Raw genomic sequence first — 24,094 nt, forward strand, 5'->3', positions numbered from 1 at the left:
CAGCCCTAAGTGTGGGCTAACCCTGTAAGAAACTCTCCTGGGCCCAAAACATTCAGGTACATAGATGGTGGCGTTGTGGTAATGTCACTAGACTAGTAATCTTGGGGCAAGGGTTCAAACCCTACCACTGCAGTTGCTGGAATTTGAATTGAGTCAATAAATCTGGATTTAAAAATCCAGTCTCAAAAATCCATCTGGTTCACCAATGCCTGGTCTGGCCTACAAGTGTCTACAGACAATGTGGTTGACTCTTAGAAGCCCTCTGAAATGACCCAGCAAGCCATTCAGTTCATGGGCAAGGGCAACAAATGATTCAAAAGCATGTTGGTAATTTCTCATTATTGGCGCAGTTGTTTATTTTCAGAGAGGTGGTGGAAGGTGCCTTCCAATCGAGGGCATGTAGATAGGGCAACCTTACAATGGGGAGAGTGGAGGAAGGGCGGGAAGAGGTGTATCCTGTAAACCAGCCCTGCATGGATCCAGTAGGCTGTGAGGACCACAGCTACTGCTAGCCTCAGGGCATCCTGTGGAGGGATTCCCCTCTGCAATGATGGCCTTGCCTGGCAGTTGTGGCCGAATTAGAAATTTGGACAACTTACCTCAGGCATCACCCACCTCTTCCATTGGTTCCCCATGTGTTCTCTGCTCCTCTTGGCTGTGGAGCCCAACTTAAGCAGGGGTGTCATCATGGAGCTGTATAGAACTTTGGTGAGGCCACAGATGGAGTACTGTGTGCAATTTTCATCGCCACATTGAAGGAAGGATATAATTGCACTGGAGGGGGTGTAGAGAAGATTCACCAGAATGGTGCCTGGGGTGGAACATTTTAAGTTATAGAGGTTGGATAGGCTTGGGTTGTTTTCTCTGGAGCAGAGAAGACAGAGGGACAACTGATTGAGGTGCACAAGATTATGAGGGGCAGGGACAGGGTGGATAGTGAGCAGCTGTTCCCCTTAATTGAAGGGTCAGTTACGAGGGGACACAAGTTCAAAATGAGGGGCGAGAGGTTTAGGGGGGATTTGAGGAAAAATGTTTTTAACCAGAGGGTGGCGATGGTCTGGAATGCACTGCCTGGGAGGGTGGTAGAGGCGGGATGTCTCACATCCTTTAAAAAGTACTTGGGGGCAGCACGGTGGCGCAGTGGTTAACATTGCTGCCTCATGGTGCTGAGATCCCAGGTTCGATCCTGGCTCTGGGTCACTGTCCATGTGGAGTTTGCACATTCTACCCGTGTTGGCGTGGGTTTCGCCCCCACAACCCAAAGATGTGCAGGTAGGTGGATTGGCCACGCTAAATTGCCCTTAATTGGAAAAAATTAATTGGATACTCTAAATTTATAAAACAAAAGTACCTGGATGAGTACTTGGCATGCCATAACATTCAAGGCTGTGGGCCAAGTGCTGGCAAGTGGGATTACTTGGGCAGGTCAGGGCCTTTCATGCGTTGGTGCAGACTCGATAGGCTGAAGGGCCTCTTCTGTACAGTAGTATTCTGTGATTCTGTGATTAATTGGATGGGGAACCCAGGACAGCCTCTTAATTGTCCCGCTCCAAAGATATCCTTTAGGGTCCTGCCACCGCCACTTCCGGTTCACAACCTGGAATTCGGCCCATTATCAGGATCGGGACTGTGGAATTAAAATTCAGCCCAGAAGGAAGGAAAAGAGGGGGTGGGGTGGGGGGATTAAGGAAACGAAGAAAAAGAGATAGAAAGTAAAGGCAAAAAAATTGACATTTGCCCATTTAAAAAATCTCCATTAACAATTAACAGCTGATGGAATGAGACTCTGTACTTCTGATGGTTAATTTTCAATGCCAGATTGGCAACACTCAGTACTTAGCATGTCTTTAAAAGGTTACTTAGACTGAAATGGGCAGGAGTTATCTTTCTTCAGTGATCTTACTTCGTATTTACTGTGCAAGTACAGAAACGTCACACTGTTCGACCCATTTCCATGGTGAAACAGACAGTGAGATGTTGTTTTCGCAAAGTCTAATTACAGCGCATATCAGGCAGCAATTTTTGGATTTTCACGGTTTAACCTCATGTTACATCCCGAGCTTTCATGGCAACCCGTGTACAAACACTGGCGGGTGCCAATCGCCTCGCAGTTACTTTGAGAGGAAGTTATTGTTGCCCCGCCGGATTAGGAGCTGTCAAATGGAGATTTGCAAAACTCACCCGTTGCTTGTTGCGTTTGAGCTTCGGCCAGTACGTTGCCGTTCCCGTCCAGAACCTCGACTTTGACATTGTACAGAGTTGCAGGTAACAAGGGGGAGACCGAACCGAGAATGAACCGGTTGTTGAAAACAACGAAGGCTGGTTGTCCCGTAGCTGCATTGGAGGTTGCAGAAAACCTGTAGGAATGTGCACCCACATAGCTGCTCCAGCGGGCTGAAATACTCCTGGAGGTCACAGTGTAAATGGTCATGGAGAAATCTAAAAAGGAAAAGAGGGCAGGTTCATTGTGTTTACACAGTGTGGGTGCGAGCTTGTATGGCCGCGTACAGTATATGATTGTGCATCTATGTGTATATAGATACAGTATGTGTGCATATCATTATATAGTCTCTGTATATGTATTGGGTAGAACTTTTTATGACCATATATATTCCCGTATCCTTTTTTCGGCGTCTGAAGTGTTGCTCTTCACAACCAAAGGGACATATTCCCGCTTGAGGCCTGATCGATACGTGATCACAACTGCAGTCACAACAAGTAGTAAGTCATCTCGTTCAATCGCCACATTTATCCTCCAAAGGAAGAATTGTCTTACCCGTGCTGGCCGAGGAGATCTGGGGGAAGGGGGAACAAAAATAACGTTTGAATAAAATAAAGGCGCCGGGTCCATTGTATGTTGAATTCAATTTTCACCTGCACGCCAGGGGATGTTTAAAGTAGTAACAAGAGCGGTAAGGGCGAGGGCAGGATTAACCGCAATGTTTCCCCTTCATTTCCCCTCTAATAGTTTCATTCCGACACTTTCCCGTCACTCAGATAGATCAGCAACTGTGTAGAAATGTGACCCGAGGAAGGCACGAGTTTTCATCTTGTCACCGGTTTGAGTGTAGGGCACAAATATCACATTTCTATTTGCCATTTCCCTTTTTGAATCTCTCTATTGATTCAGAGCGCAAAGTTGGGAGACGCTGACAGCTTTTGAAAGAAGCAGTGTTCTAATGTTCAGCATCTCCCCCACTGCAGAACATTAAGCTCTTTTGTGATAGTGGAGTGTATTAGACATGCAAGTACATCAGCGCTAATGCATTCCTATTTAAAAATGATTAACTATTTATGTACGTATATAATATTTATACATAAATACAACTTAATAACGGAGTTAATTCAATTTGATCGCATTTGAAGGCAGTAATGTGGGAGGCTGAATAAACGCGACAGTTGGCAAAGTAACTATATTAATGGAAACTTGAAATGTATCTTTTTGAAACGCACTTGTAACTCACGTTCGCAATGCAGGCTAACAGCACATAAGTCAATCCTCTGATAGCCATTGTTTGAGCGCTTTCTCCACCAACAGGCTGTGAGCAAATCTGGGCAAAGGCAGCATGCAGTTTCAGTGAAGATAAACAGATTCGAGATGTCACTTTCTATGGAGCTCACTTCCAGCAGCCTATAAATCCTGCTCTCAGACGCCGCCTCTTTCATTCCACACTGTCCAATAGGAGATTGCAGGCCCGTGTTTGTGTTCGCGAGCTGCTTGCCTGATTTCAATCCGACAACCTTCTCCCATGGACACACCTGGAATTCTGGTGGGAGTCAAATCTGGAAGCTCTGGAGCGAAGTGATGTTTGTAGTTGATGGTTTAAGGTCTCTCTTTCTCCAGGCTCACCCAAGCCAATTGTCATTCGTGGCGATAAATTGAACGTCAAACTAACTGATTCAGCAGCTACCACCGTTCGGGTGCTGAGCTCCACCAACCCCCCCCCCCCCCCCCCCAAGTCTGCCTCTCTGGTTAAGGATGGTGGCAAGGGCTGTTTCGCTTGCTCTCATTCACTCGTTTTTGCACCATTTCCTCCGACTTCATTTTTAGCTGCCCTCACTCCATTTGATCTCTCCCCCCCCCCCCCCCCCCCATCACTATCAGCTCTCTAATTCTGTTCCCCCTTTCTCCACTTCTGTTATACCCCAGCTTCAATTTAGCTCAGTTGGTTGGCCAGCTGGTTCGTGAGGTCAGCAGCGTGGGTTCAATTCCTGCACCAGCTCAGGCTATCACTTTTTTAAAAAAATTCAAATTAAGGGGCAATTTAGCGTGGCCAATCCACCTACCCTGCACATCTTAGAGTTGTGGAGGTGCGACCCACGCAGACACAGGGAGAATGTGCAAACTCCACACGGACAGTGACCCGGGGCCAGGATTGAACCTGGGTCCTCAGCGCCATGAGGCAGCAGTGCTAACCACTGTGCCATTCCAGCTGAGGCTATTCATGAAGGCTTCGCCTTCTCAATCTTGCCCCTCGCCTGAGGTGTGGTGATCCTCATGCTAAATCACCACCAGTCCCCTTAAAGGGGAAAGCAGCCTATGGTCATCTGGGACTTTGGCGTCTTTACTTACTTACCATTCTGAACCCCCTATGGCCAACAGTTGGTATACATTTGGACAACTTCATAACTGCAATCAAATGGCCCATTTTATTAAATTGGCAGCAGATAAACAACCTCAAGCCTCCTGAAATAAAAGCAAAATACCTATTGATGCTGGAGATCTGAGATAAAAACAAGTGTAGGAAAGGCAGGACAGGCAGCATCTGTGGAGAGAGAAACAAAGTTAATGTTTTGAGTCCAATATAACTTTGGGTTTTGTAGCCATGTAAAATGGCTGCGTTCCGATTAATCTGGCCAAAACCCAGTTTAAAATGGCTAACCCGAAAGACTGCTGGGAAAAGCAGCCAAGAAGACACAAGCAGGCAGCTGCAGACGGGTTTGCATAGTCAGCTCTGGGAACGTAGCCCAGATCGATACTCAGGGCTATCAACAGCCCATCAACCCAGGTATCCGCAGTTGCATTCAGGACTGTTTACACCTAATCTACTCAGACATCCACAGTTAAATCGGCTATCCCCGGGAACAATTGTAACATATTAGCAATTGAATACCGGGCCAGACCTGTCGGCGCCTGCAGTGGCCGAAACAAAGACAGGTGAGCGACCACCCCCCGATCGAGGAATCGCCTCACCATTGGACACATCGACCCCAGAGACTGGGGACAGAATCCAATCACTTGGGACTCAGGGTCAAGGGCCACCCCGGGAGGCGGGAAGCCCCTGGGCCCTATAAAAGTGAAGGTCCAAGTTCAGATCTCTCTCTCTCTCCTCTTCGCCTGCTAGAGACCTTCGCAAGACCAGCCACCGTGTATCGTAAGTTTGAATCCAACGATCGCTATCCGGTAGAGAGACCTAGCCACCGACCTGTAGCAGCCTTTTGAATCCCGCGGGCCAGATTTGATTGGACAAGCCATTAGTTTCCCTGACCTGGTGGGCTCTTCCTAAGTTAAGTATTGGCCAGTAGTGATAGGTTTGTTATATAGAAAGTAGTATTAGGGTATTAATATTGCTTGTTGTATATAATAAATGACCGTTGTTTTAATCCTTACTAAGCGGTGTGATGTGTTATTAATCATAACCTAAACTTGAACCACGTGGCGGTATCATAAAGATACCTGGCGACTAATGAGCAAAGGTGACCTATACAGAGCAAATAGACTAAAGCTAGAAAGAGCAACAGTTTCAAGGAAGAGTCAAATTGGATTCAAAACGTTAACTCTGTTTCTCTATTCACAAATGTGACCAGTAGGTGGCACGGTAGCACAGTGGTTAGCACTGTTGCTTCACAGTGCGAGGGTCCCAGGTGCGATTCCCAGCTTGGGTCACTGTCTGCTGAGTCTGCACATTCTCCCCGTGTCTGCGTGGGTTTCCTCCGGGTGCTCCGTGTTCCTCCCATAAGTCCCGAAAGATGTGCTGTTAGGTAATTTCGACATTCTGAATTCTCCCTCCGTGTACCCGAACAGGCGCTGGAATGTGGCGACTGGGGGATTTTCATAGTAACTTCATTGCAATGTTAATGTAAACCTACTTGCGACAATAAAGATTATTATTCATCTGCTGAGTTTTTCCAGAATTCCTTCTGTAATTATTTCCATCTATTGATATTGGTATTGTCACTGGACTAATACTCCAGAAGCCCACGTTAATGCTCTGAGGATCCGAGTTCAAATCCCACGGCTGATGGTGAAATTTAAATTCAATAAAAACTTTGACTTAAAAGTCAAATGATGACCATGAAACTATTATCGGGTAAAAACCCATCTGGTTCATTTCTGTCTTTTATTTTTTTTTTAAATTTCCAACTAAGGGACAATTCTAGCGTGGCCAACCCACCTATCCTGCACATCTTTGGGTTGTGTGGATGAGACTCACACAGACATGAGAGAATGTGCAAACTCCACATGGACAGTGGCCCAGGATTGAACCCAGATCCTCGGTGCCATGAGGCACCAGTGCTAACCACTGCGCTACCGTGCCGCCCTACATCTGCCCGTTAGAGAAGAAAATCTGCCATACTTACCCAGTCTTGCCTACATGTGATTCCAGATCCACAGCAATGTAGTTGCCTTTTAAATGGCCTAGCTAGCCACTCAGTTCAAGGAATAGTCAGTAACTGAATATTTTAAGAGGTAGGCATTTCAGCCCTCAAACTGATTCCTCAACTCCATTAGAACCTTTGATTCACCCATTGCCACACCTTTGCCTAACATCCCTTAAATTCTGAACAAAAATCCATAGATCTCAGCTTCAGCTGACCACAGTCATTTGGGGACGAGAGTTCAAGCTTTTTGAAAAAGAAATGCTTCCTGATTTCCTTGCTCTTATTTTAAATATATTTAGATATATTTAAAATATATTTAAAATATATTTAAATATAAATCGCTAGCTTTGAAAGCAGACCAAGGCAGGCCAGCAGCACGGTTCGATTCCCATAACAACCTCCCCGAACAGGCGCCGGAATGTGGCGACTAGGGGCTTTTCACAGTAACTTCATTTGAAGCCTACTTGTGACAATAAGCGATTTTCATTTTCATTTCATATATTAATTCTCCCATTGGAAAAATATAGTTTTCTCTATTTATCCCATCAAATTCCTTTATTGTCTTAAATTCTTCAGTTCCGTCCTTCTACACCATCTAAATTGAAAGAAGCAAAGTCAAATTTGTGCAGCCTCATAACTTAACCCTTTAACCTCCGAGCTTTGATTTTGGTGACACTGCAGTGTGACTCCTCGAACACCTATATAGATATAATCAGTTCTGAGGTGCAGTGTCTGTGGTTGAATGCAGTACCCTAGATGGAGTTTTAACAAGGCTCTAAACAACTGAAGTATAAATTTCACCTCTTCACATTCCAGGCCATGTTCCAGAATCTCCTGCAACAGTGATGTTGGTGATGGATGCTGTTAATTTTGTGGTCATGTGTGCCAACATCACTGCTGCTAACTGACTCCAAAATTTCCTAAACAAGCAATTGGAATACGTCACAATGAGCATACCCAGTCCAGTACTGGCACAGTACTAGGCTCCTAAATATGAATGGCAAAATAGAATATTCTTTAAATGGCAAAGAATAAATATTGAGATTCAGAGAGTTTTTCTAGTCCTTGTACATGACTCACTAAAAGTTAACATGTAGATACAGAAAGCAATTAGGAAGGCAAATTGTATATTTATTGCAAGAGGTTTACGGTAGAAGGATAAGGAAGCCTTGCTGCAATTATATAGGGCTTTGGTGAGTCCACATTTGGAATACTGTGTACAGTTCTGGCCTTCTCACCCCAGGGAGGAAATATGTAACTTAGTGGCATTGCAATAAAGGTTAACTAGATTGATTTCTGGGAAAAGAATGCTATCTGATGAAGAAATATTCAGTAGAATAGGCCTGAGTCCTCTGGCGTGTAAAAGAATGACGATCATATTTAAATATAGAAAACTTAGAGAACTTGACAGGATAGATGCTGACAGGTTGTTCCTCCTGCCGAAAGAACCTAGAACTGAGGGTCATAATCTCAGGACAAGGGGTCAGCCATTTAGGACTGAGGTGAGAAGAAATTTCTTCACTCAGAGATTCATGAATCTTTGGAATTCTCTACCCCAGAGGGCCGTGGATGCTCATTTGTTAAGTATGTTCAGAACTGAGGATGATAGATTTTTGGGCTATAAGGGAATCAAAGGTTATAAGATTCGGGCAGTGATTTTTTATTGTATGTTGCAGTAGGAAAGCTCCACTTGTACCCCTATTTCTAATATTCTAATGTTCTTAAACACAGATAGGTAGCATGTGGCTGGGACCTAGCTGTAAATCAAATATTGACAGGTCAGCTCAGTTGAGCTTTACCAAAGAAAACACTGAGAGAACAATGAAACCTAATGTAGTGTCAGCAAAGTTAGTTTTGTGTGGTAAACTCTTAGCAGAAATTTAGATTAAAGGAATAATATCTAAGCATTTCCACTGCCTTCCCAATTGTTCTCACACAGATTACTTAACTGATAAGCCAAATAAATTAAAACATATGAGTAAAAAGATGACTAAATAGTTCACAAATAGAGTTTGATTAAGTGAGTGGACGTAGCTATGGCAGATGGAGTTCAAAGTGGGGAAGTGTGAGGTCATCCACTTTGGAGCCAAATAAGACAATTCAGGGTATTTTTTAAGGCACTATGGAGGATTAAAGGGATACAGATCACTAAAATGGTGGCTTTTATCTTAATGGAGTTGGAATAGAAGGAAACTGAGGAAGTACTGTTTTAGTTCCATGGAACCTTGGTCAGATCTAATTTGGAACTAGTTTTGGGCACAGAAGCTCAGGAAGAATATATAATAATAATCTTTATTGTCACAAGTAGGCTTGCATTGCAATGAAGTTACTGTGAAAAGTCCCTAGTCGCCACATTCCGGCACCTGTTCGGGTACACAGAGGGAGAACTCAGAATGCTCAAATTACCAATAACAGCACGTCTTTCGGGACTAGTGGGAGGAAAGCGGAGCACCCAGAGGAAACCCATGCAGACACAGGGGGAATGTGCAGACTCCGCACAGACAGTGACCCAGCTGGGAATTGAACTTGGGACCTTGCACTGTGAAGCCACAGTGCTAACCACTGTGCTTCTGTGCTGCCCATTTAGTCATATATTGGCCCAAGTGGAATACACTGCAGAAATATACCATTGTTTAAAGAGTTAAATCATGTGGACAGGTGGCATGACTGACTGAATGACTAAATAACTAAATACAAAGTTCTGCCATGGTTATTTGAATGGTAGAGCAGGCTCAAGAGGCCATGTGATCTACCTGGTCCTATTTCTTATGGTCTTATAAACTTGGGTTGTATTTCTTTAAGCTCAAAAGACTGAAGATGACCCAGTTAAAGTGATAGAGGGATTCAAAGGGGAATCAGACACGCTTTTTACTTACTCAAAAAGCTGGTTAAATTGTAATTTTCGACTGATATCAGTCGATTTTTGTTGGATAAAAGCATTAAGGAATATGAACATAAGGCACTAATTGAAGCTAAGGTATAATTTAGTTCTGAATGGCGGAACAGGCTCAAGACTGAATGGTCGTTTCCTGTCCCAATCTTTCTATGCAGAAGTGGTTGCCAGGTTCAGTCTCTGAAAAAGCATAATTATACAGATAATATTTCTATTACATTGTAGTAACATATTTCCATTGAATATCTTCTTTTTGGAAAATGATCTATTAGCCCCTGAAGATAATGTTTCACAATCGCAAGGGTGGAGCAAATCATCTTCAAGGTCTATTTGATTATTTTGTAAAGCCTTTACTTTCATAGGTTTCATTGTTCCTCATTCAATTAACTTAAAAATAGCCCCCGGGCAGCATTTAATATATTAATCTTTAGTTAAACTAATTTAGGGTCCTTTAAGGATGCAGATGGACAACAAGAATTTTGGCATCAAGTCATCGATAAATGCATCATGTGGAAATGTTCTTGTTTTTATTGTGTTGGCGCTGCGAGTATAATTTTTAGAAAGATCAGAGTGGGTGATAACCGCTTAGAAAAGAAAAACAATGTAATTTTATGTTACTCTATGACAAAAGAAGGGAAGTGACTCAGGGATATTGAATTTGCAAATAGTCTAAACATAACAAATTGCTAGTTTCTTTTAAAAAAACAGTATTACTATTTACAGATCTTCAAGAATTCTCTTTTCTCTCCATTTGTTTTGGAAAAAAAGGTTAACTTTGCTATTTTAATTTGCTTTCCTTCTCCCTGGGGTGAACAAACCACAAGGTGAATTAATGCAGCGCCTTTAAGCCCAAGGTTTGACAGGAGTGTGAGATTCGGAGTAATAATAAAAAGCTTTGTTAAGGAAGTTTGTTTTTGAAATTGGAAAGGTGCAGGGAGAGAGGAGGGAGACTCGGTGATTTTAATGGCCACAGGCAAGTCTGAGGCGAGTGGATAAGAGAAACTAGTTTTATCACAAAGTAATGATATGTACAATACTCTACAGCTCCCTGCCGGGTCTGAGGTGTCAGTTCCAAACTTGGCCAACCTTTATAATACAGATTCTTAGAGCCCCATGCACTCCCCGTCCCTCAGTAGGGGAGCTTGTACTGAAAGAGGCTCACTGGAAGACTCACCTGTAGGTCTCCTGCGGGTTATAACATTTCCCCCTCCCCCCCACCCAAGTCCGAAGACTGTTCCCACGATGATGGAGTAGGCGGATGTCTGTGCCTCCTCACTCATAGCTGTGCCTCTGGTGTCCACTGGGCTGGATCAGGTAGCATATACCTGCATGGTCAACCTCGTTTCCGCACCAAATGCCGCGGTGGAGGTACTATTGGAGGCTGAACGGCTTGTTCCCCATCAGAAATTTCTGACGCCTGAATCTCCATGCTGGAATCCGGATCAACGACCTCTTACATCTCTGTGTCCTAACCCTGTGTCCATTGATCTTGAAGTTTGCTTTCTCAGCTCCCATTTAAATGTTTGCACAAGCCTTCCCAATAGTCCATTCGAAGCCGGGTGATACGGGGCCGTACGGATATGGAGTACCCCGATCACCTTCATAAATCCCGTGAACTCCTCGCTGATAAAGGGCATCCCATTGTCAGTGACCAACACCTCTGGGATATCATGTGTGCTGAAGGACCGGCAAAGTCGGCATGAGCCACATCCAAGGCCACTCCGGCCACTCCCAAGGGTGAAGCGGGGCAGCGGGCGGAAGCATCTGCTGCTCTTGACAAACCCTAGGTTGAAAATAATCATTGCTTTCTGATGTGATGTTGAACTAACCATCTGAAAAGTGCTATGCTTAGTGCTTCTGAATGTGCTTCATGGGACAACTATTTTGACTTTAAAATAAACGTGTTTAGATGGTGAGATACCCTCAATTACGACTCAGGAGAGGAGTTTGATAATACAAAGGCTTTAATAACCAGAGAACCAGACAGCTGCCGAGAAGTGTGCTCACTGCACGCTGCCTACTGAACGTAACCTTATATACAGCTTCCTGGGGGCGGAGCCGGAGGCAGTGTCCCCCAGGGTTCCAAGCCTGGTCTTAAAGGGGCCTACACATTAAAGGTACATATGTATACAGATATCATTCATCACATTCATCCCCTGTTTAACAAAACGCATAGTCCGTCGGGGGTGAAGTGGAATTACAAGTCTTTTGGGCGGTCTGATTGCCCGTGTCGACCTTCTCAGCTCCGGCGGTGGTGCGGCGGATACGGTCGTCCTCGGTGGTGGTATATCCGGGAGCATGGTTGTCTGAGCCTTTGCCCGCGTTGGAGCAAGGGGGGTATCCGGGGTGACTAGGGTGATTGGTGCCGTCGCCGCCTGGAGGGGAGGGGGGGGCGCTATGGGGGGGGACGCTGTCAGAGTCGACAGCCGGTGCGGGGAGGGGAGCGTCGGTGGAAGGGGGGGTGTCGGTGGGCGAGCCAGCGGGTGCCAGGTCTCGCAGGGAAACGGTGTCCTGCCTGAGGTCGGGGTGCTCGACGTAGGCGTATTGAGGGTTTGCGTGTAATAGTTGGACCCTCTCGACCAGTGGATCTGTCTTATGGCTCCTCACGGGCAGCACGGTAGCCTTGTGGATAGCACAATTGCTTCACAGCTCCAGGGTCCCAGGTTCGATTCCAGCTTGGGTCACTGTCTGTGCGGAGTCTGCACATCCTCCCCGTGTGTGCGTGGGTTTCCTCCGGGTACTCCGGTTTCCTCCCACAGTCCAACGATGTGCAGGTTAGGTGGATTGGCCATGATAAATTGCCCTTAGTGTCCAAAATTGCACTTAGTGTTGGGTGGGGTTACTGGGTTATGGGGATAGGGTTGCGGTGTTGACCTTGGGTAGGGTGCTCTTTCCAAGAGCCAGTGCAGACTTGATGGGCCGAATGGCCTCCTTCTGCACTGTAAATTCTAAGATAATCTATGACATGCCTCCGGAGTAGAACTGGTCCTGGAGTCGTCAGCCAACGTGGAAGCGCGACCCTTGTGGTGGACTTCCTGGGGAAGACAAATAAATGGTTGTGAGGGGTCTCGTTCATGGCCGTACAGAGGAGCGACCTAATGGAGTGTAGGGCATCGGGTAGGACCTTCTGCTAGCAGGCGATTGGGAGACTTCTTGACCGTAGGGCTAGAAGAACAGCCTTCCAAACTGTTGCGTTCTCCCTCTCCACCTGCCCGTTTCCCCGCGGGTTATAGCTGCTCGTTCTGCTCGAGGCGATGACCTTGTTGAGCAGATATTGACGCAGCTCATCGCTCATGAACGATGTACCCCGGTCATTGTGGATATTAGCGGGGAAACCAAACAGCGTGAAGATGCTGTGCAGTGCCTTTATCACGGGGGCCGAGGTCAATCGGGGCAGGGGACAGCGAAGGGGAAGCGGGAGAATTCATCGATGACAGTGAGGAAATAACTGTTCCAGTTTGTGGACGGGAGGGCCCTTTGAAGTCCACGCTTAGTCGCTCAAAGGGCCCAGAGGCCTTTACCAGGCGAGCCTTGTCTGGTCGATAGAAGTGCGGTTTGCACTCCGCACAGATCTGGCAAGCCTTGGTCATGGCCTTGACCTCCTCGGTGGAGTAAGGTAGGTTGCGGGACTTGATGAAATGGGCAAGCCGAGTGACCCCTGGGTGGCAGAGGCCATCGTGGATGGCCCGCAGATGGTCTTTCTGCGCATTGGCGCACGTGCCGCGGGACAGGGCATCTGGGGACTCGTTGAGCTTCCCCGGACGATATGTAATATCGTACGTGTAGGTGGAGAGTTCGATCCTTCACCTAAGAATTTTATCATTCTTTATTTTGCCCCGTTGTGCGTTATCGAACATAAAGACGACCGACCGTTGGTCGGTGACAAGGGCGAACCTCCTACCGGCTAGGTAGTGCCTCCAGTGCCGCACAGCCTCCACTATGGCTTGTGCCTCCTTCTCGACTGCAGAGTGTCGAATTTCCGAGGCGGTGAGGGTTCGGGAGAAGAACGCTACTGGTCTACCTGCCTGGTTGAGGGTAGCAGCCAGGGCGACGTCTGACGCGTCGCTTTCTACCTGGAAGGGAATGGTTTCGTCCACCGCCTGCATGGCGGCCTTGATGATATTGGCCTTGATACAACTGAAGGCCGACTGAGCCTCAGCCGTCAGGGGAAAAACCGTGGTCTTAATGAGTGGACAGGCTTTGTCTGCATATCTGGGGACCCACTGGGCATAATAGGAAAAGAGCCCCAGGCACCGTTTGAGTGCCTTGAGGCTACGGGGGAGGGGAAACTCCCTAAGGGGGCGCATGCGGTCAGGGTCTGGCCCTAGGACCCCGTTTTCCATGACGTAGCCGAGGATGGCTAGCCGGGTTGTGTGGAACACGCATTTCTCTTTATTGTGTGTCAGATTGAGGTCCCGGGCAGTCTGGAGGAACTTCCTCAGGTTTTCGTCATGGTCCTGCTGGTCATAGCCGCAGATGGTGACGTTGTCCAAGTACGGGTATTAAGCCCATAAGCCGTACTGGTCCACCATTTGATCCATTGCCCTTTGGAAAACGGAGACTCCGTTTGTGACACTGAAAGGGACCCTGAGGAGGTGGAAGAGCCGACCGGCTGCTTCGAAGGCTGTCTAGGGGCGGTTCACTGGGCGGATAGGGAGTTGATGATAGGCCGATTTTAGGTCGACCATGGAGAATACCCGATACTGGGCGATTTGGTTCACCATTTCTGCCATGCGGGGAAGTGGGTACGCATCGAGTTGCGTAAAGCGGTTTATGGTCTGGTTATAATCCACCACCATATGTTGTTTTTCTCCGGAGCGGACTACCAATACTTGTGCCCTCCAAGGGCTGTTGCTAGCCTCTATGACCCCTTCCTTTAGTAGCCGCTGAACCTCTGACTTGATGAAAGTCATGTCTTGGGCACTGTACCGCCGACTCCTGGTGGCGACGGGCTTACAAGTCGGGAGTGAGGTTCGCGAAGAGGGGGGGTGGTGCAACTTTGAGTGTCGCCAGGCTACATACCGTGAGCGGGGGCAGGGGTCCGCCGAACTTCAGGGTCAGGCTTCGGTGGCTGCACTGAAAGTCCAGACCGCAGAGGTGAGGGAGGACATAAAGTTTAAAACGGGTGTATTTGGCGCCTTGGATAGCAAGGTTCGCGACACAATACCCTGTGATTTGGACCGAATGAGACCCAGATGCGAGGGCGGTAGTTTGGGAGGTGGGATAGGTGCGCAGGGAGCAGCGTCTTACCGTGTCTGGATGGATAAAACTCTCCGTGCTCCCGGAGTCATAAAGGCAGGGGGTGTCGCGGCCGTTGATTTGAACCTGCATCATTGAGTTTCGCAGGTGCTTCGGCCGAGATTGATCGAGCGTGTTCACTCCTAGTTGCGGACAGTCAGAGTCCTCGGTTGAATCGGACTCGCAAAATGACCGCCGCCGTCAGTCGCACGTGTTGAGTTTTGAAGATGGCCGCCCCCATGACTCGCACGAGGCCAATGACGCGTCGGAAGTAGGCGTGTCCGGCCGCCATGCGGCCGCGTTGCGGGGCCTGTAGTCCCGGGAGTTGGATTTCTGGGCCCAATGAGACTTTTGTTTCTGGCCTTTGGGCCCAGCCAGGCAGACCTTCGCGAAGTGCCCCTTCTTTCCACATTCGCCGCAGATAGCGGAGCGGGCCGGGCAATGCTGGAGTGAGTGCTGGCCTTGCCCACAGAAATAGCATTGGGGGGCCCCCGGTGTGAGCGGGTCGCCGCGCAGCGCAGGCCTGAAGCGTGGCCGAGTCTGGAGGGGATCGAGAGGGGTTCGCAAGGTCCGCGGAGTACGTGCGGAGATTATGGTGGGCCGCTTCCAGGGAAGAGGCGAGCGTTACCGTGCCTTGGAGGTCCTTCGCTCCGTCTTCCAGGAGCCGCTGCCGGATGTACGTGGATCGGATACCGGACACGAAAGCATCACGAATATGTAAGTTCATGTGGACTTCTGCCGTCACCTCTTTATGGTCGCAGTTCCTGGCGAGCGCGGTGAGTCTCTCCAAGTATTCATCTAGCGTTTCTCCGCAGCGCTGGCGGCAGATCGAGAGCAAATGTCTGGCGTGTACCTCGTTTATCGGCTTTACGAAGCACTTCTGTAGGATTTCGACCGCCGTTTCGTACGTCGTAGCTTTCTCGATCATGGAAGATAGTCGGTGGCCCACCCGGGCATGTAGTTAGCTTCAGTAAGGCCTTTGACAAGGTCCCTCATGGTAGACTAGTACAAAAGGTGAAGTCACACGGGATCAGGGGTGAGCTGGCAAGGTGGATACAGAACTGGCTAGGTCATAGAAGGCAGAGAGTAGCAATGGAAGGATGCTTTTCTAATTGGAGGGCTGTGACCAGTGGTGTTCCGCAGGGATCAGTGCTGGGACCTTTGCTGTTTGTAGTATATATAAATGATTTGGAGGAAAATGTAACTGGTCTGATTAGTAAGTTTGCAGACGACACAAAGGTTGGTGGAATTGCGGATAGCGATGAGGACTGTCAGAGGATACAGCAGGATTTAGATTGTTTGGAGACTTGGACGGAGAGATGGCAGATGGAGTTTAATCTGGACAAATGTGAGGTAATGCATTTTGGAAGGTCTAATGCAGGTAGGGAATATACAGTGAATGGTAGAACCCTCAAGAGTATTGAAAGTCAGAGAGATCTAGGAGTACAGGTCCACAGGTCACTGAAAGGGGCAACACAGGTGGAGAAGGTAGTCAAGAAGGCATACGGCATGCTTGCCTTCATTGGCCGGGGTATTGAGTATACGAATTGGCAAGTCATGTTGCAGCTGTATAGAACCTTAGTTAGGCTACACTTGGACTATAGTGTTCAATTCTGGTCGCCACACTACCAGAAGGATGTGGAGGCTTTAGAGAGGGTGCAGAAGAGATTTACCAGAATGTTGCCTGGTATGGAGGGCATTAGCTATGAGGAGCGGTTGAATAAACTCGGTTTGTTCTCACTGGAACGACGGAGGTTGAGGGGCTACCTGATAGAGGTCTACAAAATTATGAGGGGCATAGACAGAGTGGATAGTCAGAGGCTTTTCCCCAGGGTAGAGGGGTCAATTACTAGGGGGCATAGGTTTAAGGTGAGAGGGGCAAGGTTTAGAGTAGATGTACGAGGCAAGTTTTTTACGCAGAGGGTAGTGGGTGCCTGGAACTCGCTACCGGAGGAGGTGGTGGAAGCAGGGGCGATAGTGACATTTAAGGGGCATCTTGACAAATGCATGAATAGGATGGGAATAGAGGGATACAGACCCAGGAAGTGTAGAAGATTGTAGTTTAGTCGGGCAGCATGGTCGGCACGGGCTTGGAGGGCCGAAGGGCCTGTTCCTGTGCTGTACATTTCTTTGTTCTTGTTCTTTGTTCTTTGTTTGGTCTGACAACAGTCTTTGTGCAGGTTTAACATAATTTCACTCTTTATTCCAATTGTCTTCTGGCACTTGATTGGTTCAAGGATGCGGGTATCACTGGCTCGGCCCAAATTTATTGCCCATCCCTACCTGCCCTGAGAAGGTGGTGGTGAGCCGACTTCTTGAACTGCTGCAGTCTAAGTGGTGTAGATACACCCATTGTGCTATTAGGGAGGGAGTTCTAGGTTTTAACCCTGCGGTAGTGAAAGAACGGTGAAATAGAGTTCCAAGTCAGGATGACGTGTGACTCAGAGAGGAACTTGCAGGTGGTGGTGCTCCGGGGGGGGGGGAAAGTGGTGGTGGCGGTTGGAATGCCCATCAACCAGGTTGCTTTGTCCTGATTCGTGTTGATCTTGTGTATTGTTGGAGTTACACCCATTCAGGCAAGTGGAGAGTATTTCATCACACTCTGATTTGTGCCTCATAGATGGTAGACAGGCTTTGGGGGGGTGAGAAGGTGAGTTCTGTGCTGCAGGATTCCTAGCCTGTAACCTTTTCTTGTAGCCACAGTACTTTTCTGGCTTGCCCTGTTCATTTTTGGTCAATGGCAATCCCCAGGGTTGTTTAATGGGGGATTCAGTGATGGTACTGCCATTGAATGTCAAGGAGAGATGGTTATATTCTCTCTTGTTGGAGATGCTCATTACCTGGCACATGTGTGGTGGAAATGTTACTTGACTCTTACCTGCACAAGCCTAAATGTTGTCCAGGTCGTGTTGCATTTGGGCATGAACTTCTTGCGTATCTGAGGAGTCTTGAACATTGTGCAATCATCGGCAAATATCCCTACTTCTGACCTTATGATGGAGGGTAGTTTATTAATGAAGCAGTTGAAGGTGGTTGGGCCTAGGACACTATCCTGAGGAACTCCTGCAGTGATGTCCTGGGACTGATTGAACTCCAACAACCACAGCCTTCTTCCCTTGTGCTAGGTGTTAAGAATTGGAGGTAATTAAGATTGAGAGATAAGGAAATGTACCTGCCAAAAGCCGACACCACAGGGTGAATAACATCAAAAGGAAAGAAACAGTACAACTGTAGAACACTAACGAAGAAGAGTGAGAGAGAGAGCTAACATGAGAACTGCAGGAGATGGCAGATATAGGGCTGGATTCTCTGTTCAGGAGCCTATGTTTTTCCGCTGGAGCAACATCGCTTCTGGTTTGCGCTGGTGCTGGAAGTGGCGCCCAGAAGTGATTCACTCTCCCCAACCATGCAAATTTACGCATGGCAGGGCTTCCAAGGGATTCTGTTGTGAATCATGTTATTGGGCTACAATTTTGAGCGGACGGTCCGATAGCGAGATCCGATGGCTGGTCCCCCTTCCCTCTCCACCATGGGAATTGCTGGGTCCCACCCCCCCCCCACCACAGAATGTACAGATCAGAATGACCTGACCCCCCACTGATCCCTACCAAAGACCCCCCACCAGAGACCCTCATATCAGAGAACCCCTATAACAGAAAGTCCCCATATCAGAGAACCCGAATAACATGGACCTCCCCTCCCCCAAAAGCAGGGAACCCTCTGATAACAGAAAACTCCCATAACAGAGAACCCTCTATAGTCTGCTTTGAACCTAAACGCAATGTTCATAAACATCTAGCTATGATTGATAGGTCATCACCACATCAAAAGCAGTTAAGTGCTTTCTGCTGAGAAAAAAATAGGAAGTGAAAGCACTTAACTCCTGGATGTTTATAAACAATGAGGTTAGGTTCAAAGCAGTCTACTTGAGATGCATTTAAGCATGAGGGGAATTTAAAAAAAAAACGATAGACATCTGGCTGTCTGGTGACTGTCAATTAATAGCTATTACTCTTTAAAATGAGTAGAAGTCTGGCAGATCAAAGGAACCAAGGGGGTCTAAAGAATGCCCTGTGATGTGGTTTTGGCTTTCCATTACGTTTTGGCTGCTACTTTCTAGACATCTGTCTAAGGCAGTAGTTGTGAAGCACTCATCAGGCACTAATTCTGTCTCATCTGCTCATTAGTTGCAGCAGGCATGATTTATGGGGTGGGGGGTTCTCTATTATGGGGGTGCTCTCTGCTGTGGGATGGTTCTCTAATATAGGGGGCTTCCCTGCTATGGGGGCTACTCTGCGATAGAGGGGTTTTGTGTTATGGGGAGTTTTCTGTTAAGGAGGGTTCCCTGTTATAGGGGGTTCTCTGATATGGGGGTCTCTGGTGTGGGTGTGTCTGGAGGGGGTCTCTGGTGGGGGTCTGATGGGAGTCTCTGATGGGGGTCTCTGGTGGGGGTCTCTGGTGAGGGTTTTTGGCGGGGGCCTCTGGTGGGGGGGGGCTTTGGGGGGTGCAGGACATGCATTGTATGCGGGAGGGGGGTCCTCCGGTGGCTTTGGGGACACCTATCCTAAATATATACTCCCTTGGCCTACCGCAATGTCAACTGCTTCAGGGCCACGCTGGCAAATCCTTGCACCAATCCATGCCCGTGTGAATCCCGGCCCAGAGCATCATGGAGGGGTGGAGAATCCGATGTCCATCCCATTGATAGGATCAAATGGGTAATTTTGGCCCATTTGCATCCTCCCGCTGGCACAGGGCATCAACCTACATGCCACTACCAGCAGGGGACCAGATTATCACGATCCCATTTTTTTCCCCCCACATGGGATTCGCCACCACATTGGGAACTCTGCTACCAGTGGCTGGTGGCAAAGAATCTATCCCATAGTCTCCTGAAAGAAAGAAGCCACCTTCCGCCATCACTGTACCTGAAAACTATTTCCCAGATGTGGTCACCTGGGTGTGGTAGTTATTTTTTGGATTTAGCTCATAAAGTTACTTAATATTGGATGTTATTTGGGAAAAAGGATGTCTCAGAGTTCAGGTAAATTAGGTAACTGGGAACCGAGGGATAGATTCACGTAAAAGTATGCGTGAATTGTCATCAATATACTTAAGTATCATAATGTATTCATGGTCCTTCTTGTCACATGTCTTTTTGTCTTTCTTTTAAGTTAATAAATATTCTTTATTAATTGTTCACACAACGACTAAACTGTTCCTCACTGGGTTGTACATTGTTCCTCATATTCTACCCAAAAAACCCCACATACAACACTACAAACTGGTGATCTAAGTACCCTTCTGGGTTTTGGAATACCCTCGCATTTATCATCAGCAGGGTTCATAACACAAGTGTGAGTCTATCCATTGCAGAGTTCTCACCCTGATTCCCACTGACTTAAGTTTTGCTAGGGCTACTTGATGCCACACTTGGTTAAATGTTGCCTTGATGTCAAGGGCGGTCACTCTCATCTCACCTCTTGAGTTCAGCTCATTTTTCCATGATTGAACTAAGCCTGTAATATGGTCAGAGGCTGATTGGACCTGGCGGAACACATACTAAGCGTCAGTGAGCAGGTTATTGCTATAATCGAGAACAGATTGATAGGACGGTAAGTGGTCGAATTGGATTTGTCCTGCTTTTTGTGGACAGGACAAAGTTTTCACATTGCCTGGTAGATTCCAGTGTTTGAGCTGCACTGGAAAAGTTTGTCTAGGGATGCTGCTAGTTTTGGCGTACAAGTCTTAAGTGCTATTGCAAAAATGTTGTCAAGGACCATTCACTTTTTAGTAACCAGTCCCTTTAGCAATTTCTTGATATCACATGGAGTGAATCAAATTTGCTGAAGACTGGTATCTGTGATGCTGGGGACCTCAGGAGGAAGTCAAGATGGATCATCCACCCTGCACCTCTGGCCGAAGATTGTTGCAAATGCTTCAGCCATTCCTTTTGTGATGATGAGCTGGGCAGTCTCATCATGGAGGATTTGTAGAGCCTCCTCCTCCAATAAGTTGTTTAATTGTCTACTACCATTCATGACTGGATGAGGCAGAACTACAGAGCTTAGTTCTGATCCATCAATTGTGGGATCGCTTAGTTTTGTCATGCTGCATCTGCTGTTTGGTGTTGTTATGAACCTGCCTGGAGACAGCAGTAGACAATATTCAAAGAGGCCTCCATTGGTATGCGTCTCCTGGTAACGAATTTAGAATGGCATTTTAGATAATAATCAAGTATGAATAGTGTGTGGAGGAGATACAGATTATAGACGATTGGGAAGGTCCATGAGATGTACATATGTTAATGTATAGTCAAGGACGTTATTGGGGGCAGAAGCCGAATACATAGAAGGCATAATCAAAGGTTAATCAAAGGTGGTAATGGTAAAGTGGGAGATATGCAAAGTCATGAGGTTACAGATTGTAGTTTTGATTTGATAAATCTGTTAAAAGTTTTCCCAGTTAACATGGCGGTATTGCCACACAATGCATTGGAGGGTTTTATCAACGTGAAGACGGGACTTTGTCTCCACAAAGACTGTGCAGTTGTGCCAATACTATCATGGACAGGTGCATCTGAACCAGGTAGATTGGTGAGGATGAGGTAAAGTAAGTTTTTCCTCTTTTTGGTTCCCTCACCACCTGCTACAGATCCCGTCTAGCAGCTTGTACTCAGCCAGCTCAGTTAATAGTGGTGCTACTGAGTCACTCTTGGTGCTGGGCATTGAAGTCCCCCATCCAGGGTACACTCTGTGCTGCTTCCAATTCTTGTTCAACACAGTGCAGTAAAAACTCACCAGCTGGGGGTGCGGGGGAGAAAGGGAGGTGGTATGTGGTAATTGGCAGGAAGTTTGTTTACCCATCTTTGACTTAATGTCATAGGGTCTGCAGGCAATATTGAGAACTGCTGCAGGCTTGATGGAAACAGGCCTGTTTTTGTGTCCATCCAAGATTTCTGTTGATTTTCCACATGCACGTGTTATGACAACCGATCAGGAGAATCCCTGATGACATTCTAGGTATAGATGAGGCACTGTCTGCTCTATTGTGAATAATTTACCAGAACTCACTGCCCAGGCTCAAATATGGAAAATAGCAACCTGGGCAAGGTTAGCAGTGGGTTCCAGGTGCTCATGGAACTGGATCCTATCTTCAGGTAGGAAGGAAAGAACAATAGGGAAAAAAGGAAAATAATGTCCAAGGATGGTCATAAAATCTATTAACAGAGCTGGGTTTTTGAAGTAATATTTCAGGTACATTTCTTACAGAAATTCCTTCTACCAATCTGACCTGATTAAACAAGAGCATGCTTATAAAGAAACTGCACAAAGAACACTTGGCACGGAAATTGCAAAATAAAATAATCGTCTTCAGCTGAGGGTATCACAGAAACTCCATTCCCTTTTTCCTTGTTTTCAAGTACTACTCCAAAATAATTCAACAATACATGTGGGTTCAGTGACTGTAAAAGATCTGAGTTGTTGGAATGTCTATGGGTTCAGTGCCATTCTGGCTTGGAGTTTGTCTTTTTGCAACTGCTTTTAAAGTGTGTAAAGCTCCTGGTTTGGAGTTTGCTTGTTCACAGTGGGTTCAGAGTCTATAAAGCTCCTGGTTTGGAGTTTGTCTGTTCACATTGGGTTCAGAGTTTATAAAGCTCCTGGTTTGGAGTTTGCCTGTTCACAGTGGGTTGAGGATCTATAAGCTCCTAGTTTGGAGTTTGTCTGTTCACAGTGGGTTCAGAGTCTATAAAGCTCCTGGTTTTGAGTTTGTCTGTTCACATTGGGTTCAGAGTTTATAAAGCTCCTGGTTTGGAGTTTGCCTGTTCACAGTGGGTTGAGGATCTATAAGCTCCTAGTTTGGAGTTTGTCTGTTCACAGTGGGTTCAGAGTCTATAAAGCTCCTGGTTTTGAGTTTGTCTGTTCACATTGGGTTCAGAGTTTATAAAGCTCCTGGTTTGGAGTTTGCCTGTTCACAGTGGGTTCAGAGTGTATAAAGCTCCTGGCTTGGAGTTTGCCTGTTGGGTTCAGGGTCTATAAAGCTCCTGGTTTGGAGTTTACCTGTTCACAGTGGGTCCAGAGTCTACAAAGCTCCGGGTTTGGAGGCTGCCTGTTCACAGTAGGTTCAGAGTCTACAAAGCTCCGGGTTTGGAGTTTGTCTGTTCACAGTAGGTTCAGAGTCTATAAAGCTCCTGGCTTTGAGTTTGCCTGTTGGGTTCAGGGTCTATAAAGCTCCTGGTTTGGAGTTTGCCTGTTTACAGTGGGTTGAGGGTCTGTAAGCTCCTAGTTTGAAGTTTACCTTTTCACAGTGTGTCCAGAGTCTACAAAGCTCCGGGTTTGGAGTTTGCCTGTTCATAGTAGGTTCAAGATCTATAAAGCTCCTGGTTTGGAATTTGCTTGTTCACAGTGGGTTCAGAGTCTATAAAACTCCTGGTTTGGAGTTTGCCTGTTCACAGTGGGTTGAGAATCTATAAGCTCCTAGTTTGGAGTTTGTTTGTTCACAGTGGGTTCAGAGTCTATAAAGCTGCAGGTTTTGAGTTTGTCTGTTCACATTGGGTTCAGAGTTTATAAAGCTCCTGGTTTGGAGTTTGCCTGTTCACAGTGGGTTCAGAGTGTATAAAGCTCCTGGTTTGGAGTTTGCCTGTTCACAGTGGGTTCAGAGTGTATAAAACTCCTGGCTTGGAGTTTGCCTATTGGGTTCAGGGTCTATAAAGCTCCTGGTTTGGAGTTTACCTGTTCACAGTGGGTCCAGAGTCTACAAAGCTCCGGGTTTGGAGGTTGCCTGTTCACAGTGGGTCCAGAGTCTACAAAGCTCCAGGTTTGGAGGCTGCCTGTTCACAGTAGGTTCAGAGTCTACAAAGCTCCGGGTTTGGAGTTTGTCTGTTCACAGTAGGTTCAGAGTCTATAAAGCTCCTGGTTTGGAGTTTGCCTGTTTACAGTGGGTTGAGCGTCTGTAAGCTCCTAGTTTGAAGTTTACCTTTTCACAGTGTGTCCAGAGTCTACAAAGCTCCGGGTTTGGAGTTTGCCTGTTCATAGTAGGTTCAAGATCTATAAAGCTCCTGGTTTGGAATTTGCTTGTTCACAGTGGGTTCAGAGTCTATAAAGCTCCTGGTTCGGAGTTTGCCTGTTCACAGTGGGTTGAGGATCTATAAGCTCCTAGTTTGGAGTTTGCTTGTTCACAGTGGGTTCAGAGTCTATAAAGCTGCAGGTTTGGAGTTTGCTGTTCACAGTGGGTTCAGAGTCTATAAATCTCCTGGTTTGGAGTTTGTCTGTTTACAGTGGGTTCAGAGTCTATAAAGCTCCTGGTTTGGAGTTTGCCTGTTCACAGTGGGTTGAGGGTCTATAAGCTCCTAGTTTGGAG

General features: G+C 46.9%; 1 protein-coding gene across 1 annotated transcript in view; it reads right to left on the bottom strand.

The window, feature by feature from the left end:
- The window catches only part of LOC140426524 (fibronectin type III domain-containing protein 7-like), a 38,240-nt gene extending 34,536 nt beyond the window's left edge, over positions 1 to 3,704 (bottom strand). Inside the window, exons 1-3 of the mRNA XM_072511404.1 lie at positions 3,465 to 3,704; positions 2,777 to 2,795; positions 2,182 to 2,439 (exon numbers count right to left, since the gene is read on the bottom strand). Coding sequence (XP_072367505.1) covers positions 2,182 to 2,439; positions 2,777 to 2,795; positions 3,465 to 3,512 — 325 coding nt within the window. The 5' untranslated portion in view covers positions 3,513 to 3,704. The remainder of the gene's footprint in view (positions 1 to 2,181; positions 2,440 to 2,776; positions 2,796 to 3,464) is intronic.
- Positions 3,705 to 24,094: the final 20,390 nt, after the last annotated feature.

The sequence above is a fragment of the Scyliorhinus torazame genome, chromosome 7, assembly GCF_047496885.1.
Source record: "Scyliorhinus torazame isolate Kashiwa2021f chromosome 7, sScyTor2.1, whole genome shotgun sequence".
NCBI classification, from domain to species: Eukaryota; Metazoa; Chordata; class Chondrichthyes; order Carcharhiniformes; family Scyliorhinidae; genus Scyliorhinus; species Scyliorhinus torazame.